Genomic DNA, 4481 nt, shown 5'->3' with positions numbered 1-4481 from the left:
TCGAGCTCCGAAAAGGACACCAGGTACATCACCTCCATTTGGACGGCGGCTCAGAGTTCCAGAATAAAAGACACTAGGATCTTCTGAAGTCTTCTGGCTGTTACTACTTGTACAATGCTCCATATACCTCTCAACACAATGCGGTCAGTGATAGGATCAATGGAACGCTATTGAGCCTAGCTCATAAGATGATCATTGACTGCAAGTTGGAAGAGGGTGTATGGGCCGAAGTGGTCAACTTCGCCATTATCTGTCTCAATATCACCAAGATTATTGAGCCCCCTGGAAAGACCCCGTTCGAAATGATCACTGGCTATAAGCCATACCTTGGTCTTGTCCGTCGGTTTGGTACCTGACGCTGGTTCTATAACATAAAGCCAGTAAGGGACAGACTCGACAATTGGGCTATTGCAGGAGCAATAGTTGAATTTGATGAAGATGGGTTGAGCTACTGAATTCTGGGAAAAGGAACAACCATTGTCCGTCGCATCCGTGATGTCGACACCAGAGAACCAGCTCCGCTTCATGGCCATGAATATCAACTTCCGCCATCACCACCAGAAAAATTCAACCGTCAACGACGAGGCTCCTGACGAAGAGAAAGCAGAAGAGGGAGTGAAAGAAGAACCCTCTCCAGAAGTCGACGGCGATTAAACCGACGCTAACGACGATGTCTGGCCACCAACACGGAACGTTGACGAAGAGCTCGGAACAGCTCCCAGCGAAGAAACTACTCCTGCCGAAGACACGCGTGCCTAAGTAAAGAAGAAACGGCAAGGACGGACAACTGTTCCAGACGAGGGTCGCAAGTACAGTTTACATGATAGAAGTAAACTAAAGGCACCTGAACGATATGAAGCAAGCCCAGCATTTCCCTCCACAAGTAGTACTTCGAATATGATTAACATAGATAAGTCTGATATGCAGGTAGACGTACCTTTCAGCTTAGAAGATGTTAATCGGTCAAAGTATAAGGCTAAATGGCTTGCCGCCATGGCGACCGAACTTGAATCGTTCAGAATGAACCAGGCGTACACCCTGGTTCAGGCAGCTCCAGGACAACAGGTCCTGAGCAATAAATGGGTTTTCTCTTTGAAGAATGATAAAGATGGTAACATTGTTAGAAGGGTCGAAACCCTGAGGACGGTTTTGGTAATCTCAGCCTCAGAAGGGCTTTACCTTCATCAAGCAGATGTCTGCACTGTCTTCCTCTCAGCCTCACTTGATCGCAGGCGGTATATGAAACAGCCGGCTGGCTTTGAGGATGGAAGCACCAGGGTCTGTGAGCTAAAGAACGCAGTCTATGGTACTCATCTTTGTGGATGACTGTTTGCCGGCAGCCAGCAGTGAGAAAAGGATTGAGGATCTAATTGAAGAACTCCAGAATACATTTGTGCTCACCACGAAACCGCTTGGTGGATCTTCCTGGGATTGAGAATTCAAACCTCTCCTGATAGAGGGAGGACCAGGATCAACCAGGCTCAGTACATCAATGAGTCCTTGGAGAGATTCCAAATGGTAAATTGCAAAGAGGTCTCAATTTCAATCGATGCAACCTCAATGTATGCATTCGAAAGAGAAGTAGATCTCTCTCGGTACTTGGACAAACCAACACACCCCTTGTGAAATGTGAGGCTAAGAGTTCTTAGATACGTATCTGGAACTAAGAGTTATGGAAAGTGAAATAGCCGCATGCATTGAAGTGGCCAAATCATGCTTGTGACTCACAAGACTTCTGGAAGAAGTCGGCCTTTCCATCGTTCCTGTACCGCGTGTAGACAATACAGGCTGCATCCAATTTATTGCTCACCGAAGCACAGGTGACCAAGCGCTCAAAACATACTGAAGAGATTGAAGAGAAAATAGAGGAGGGCATGTTAAAAGACGAACATTGTCCCACTGACTCTAATATCTCTGACCTGGGCACCAAAGACCTACTAGAAACTAGGTTTGTCTCTTTACGGAATCTTGCAGGGATAGTACAGTACAAACTCGATTATATCACACTAAATTATATCACCCTAAAAATTTCAGAACTCGATTATATCACCCTCCTGATTTTCTCGCCACGACTCGATTATATCACCTAAGAAAGCATCCGAATGCATTTTTCCGAATGTCCCATGCCTGAAATTCTCAAAAACTCGATTATATCACCTTCACGACATACCAATGTCCCCGTGTATCAAACCTGGCATCGGCTTGATGCCGGATGCAAACATCCATCCAATCAAGAAAAACTCTTTTCTATAACGATAGAGGAAACGTGGATTCGAGGCACTAGTTCGTGCCCATTGCAAAAGCAGCGGTTCGCAATCGGGCAAGTCGAATCAAATCGGATAAATCGCAGTTTTGTTGCGATTCGAGCCACTGCAAGGGCGGTCTGCAAAGCGTCCGCTGCTTGCGCAGCGGTCGGGACATCCGGCGGAGGAGAATCGTCCTCTTCTTCCTCTTGTGAGTCTTCCTGCGTATCGGCTCCTGACTCCCCGTCGTCTGCGTAGACTGCTCGAACCTCCTCGACGATTTCGTCATCGGTGAGATAGTGATGCCCAGTATCAGTGGAGTCGCAAGCCAACCACTCCATATGTTCTCCGGATCGCAATCCATGAATCCAGGGACCTTACGGAGTTGCTCCCCAAGGATCACAGGCTCGACGAAATCTTCGATAGCATCCGGAGCGCAATCGACCTGCCTCCAGGGCAAGACTTTGTTCCAAACATTTTGCAGAGTAGTGGTCTTAACAGATGCCCATGCCTCGGCCAGCATGTAGCAACAATCCTTTAGATTGATGATCTTGTTGAAATCTCGCATTAAGGCGTTGTTCCCATCATCGAGGGCAAACAGTCGAATCATGATTTGCTTTCGGTACATTCGCTTCAGGCATTCAATCGCGCCTTGGTCCATGGGCTGAAGAAGCGCGGTTACATTCGGAGGCAAAAAAATTACGACGAATTTTCCATTCTGTGTCGGCAACATATCGATCGGCGGATGGGATGGGGCATTGTCCAACAGCAGTAACACCTTGCCTTCCTTGCCGAGAATCCTCTGATTCTCTTCGACTTCGCGAATGAAGACGTTCTGGTACCAGTCGAGAAAGATCTCGCGATCCATCCATGCCCTCTTCTGCGCTCTGTATTCCACCGGAATGCGAATGTTCTTGAAGCACCGAGGGTTCCGTGATTTACCAATGATCAACATCGAGATCTTGTGACGACCTGTGGCATTAGCGCACACCATCGCGGTGACTCGTTCTTTGCTACTTTTGTGCCCTGGAGCCGTCCTTTCATTCCGAGCTGCCAATGATCTGCTGGGCAAGGCCTTATAAAAGAGTCCTGTTTCATCCGGGTTGTAGATGAAATCGAGATCGAAAGCTCCGTCGTGCAGGAGACCATTGACTTCGGACACGAATCGTTCAGCAGCTTCCACGTCGGAGGACATCCTCTCACCTTGGACTTCCAATTCTCGGATCCCATGGCGGTTCTTGAACTTTCCCAACCAACCTTGACTTGCTTTGAACTCAGGGTCCCCTCCAAGCTTCTGATTGAGCTCCAGAGCTTTCTGGCAAATGATGAAGCCAGAAAAAGGAAACCCAAGGGTACGCTTCTGTACAAACCACTTGTACAAAGCCGCTTCGAGCATTTCGTCTTTCGCGGTTTTCATCACCTTGACGCTCGTTGATGCTCCTTGTTCTGTCACAGACTGGCGAAATTCTTTGATTTTCGAAGCATTCTTCTTGATGTTGGATATTGTGCTCCTGTCGACCCCGTATCTCTCGGCCAAAAAAAAACTCTTTTTCGGGCTGATCCACACAGCCAAGGTTTAACGTCCCGGGTACTGTTATTCACATTGCTTCCGAGGACGGATCCATAGAGCAAATGTACCCAGGAGGATCAAGGCCGAGTACCTGCATATTTTTCCGGCAGCAGGGATCGAACCCACACCGCCTCCCGCGCGAGCGGCGTCGTTGCGGCTATGCACGTTTGCACGAGTAGTGACAAACGCGCTAACCACTCGACCACCCGTCGGTATCTCTCGGCCAGAGAAGCTTGAGTCTCGCCTCCTTCAAGCGATTGGAGGATTTCTTCTTTCTGCTCGAGGGTCAAAACGGTTCTGGTCTTCCTTACGATCATGATCACGCTCAGTGTGACACAGGTGGATAATTCACGTTCGAGGGAAAATCACAAAAATCAGCAACAGAGTTCCCGGGGAATGTAGGGGCACGCAGCTCGGACCGCTTCAGTGTACCGAATGAAACAGTCGCTCGGCTTCCAGGAGCGTTCTTCCTCTTCTCGTTGTCTCCGGTCTCTTTTCCGCCGTGCGACGAATGCTTCTCAGAGAATTCAGAGCCTCTCAGACGATGCGGAGTCGACCCTGATTTTCTCTGCCGACAGCAAAAAGAAACATCCTCCTCATGTTACCTACCTCTGCCTGCTTCTTCGACGCCTCGAGCTCTTCCAGTGACGGATCTCTATCGGGATTCT

General features: G+C 48.6%; 1 protein-coding gene across 1 annotated transcript; it reads right to left on the bottom strand.

The window, feature by feature from the left end:
• Positions 1–2280: 2280 nt before the first annotated feature.
• LOC100903927 (jerky protein homolog-like) lies at positions 2281–3660 on the bottom strand. The gene has a single exon (XM_003740200.1). It carries the CDS (start codon positions 3658–3660, stop codon positions 2281–2283), a length of 1380 nt encoding a protein of 459 aa, XP_003740248.1.
• Positions 3661–4481: the final 821 nt, after the last annotated feature.

The sequence above is a fragment of the Galendromus occidentalis genome, unplaced genomic scaffold (genome assembly GCF_000255335.2).
Source record: "Galendromus occidentalis unplaced genomic scaffold, Mocc_1.1 scf7180000076840, whole genome shotgun sequence".
NCBI classification, from domain to species: Eukaryota; Metazoa; Arthropoda; class Arachnida; order Mesostigmata; family Phytoseiidae; genus Galendromus; species Galendromus occidentalis.
The sequence above is the reverse complement of the archived record's forward strand: the minus strand, read 5'-3'. Positions and strand labels throughout refer to the sequence as shown.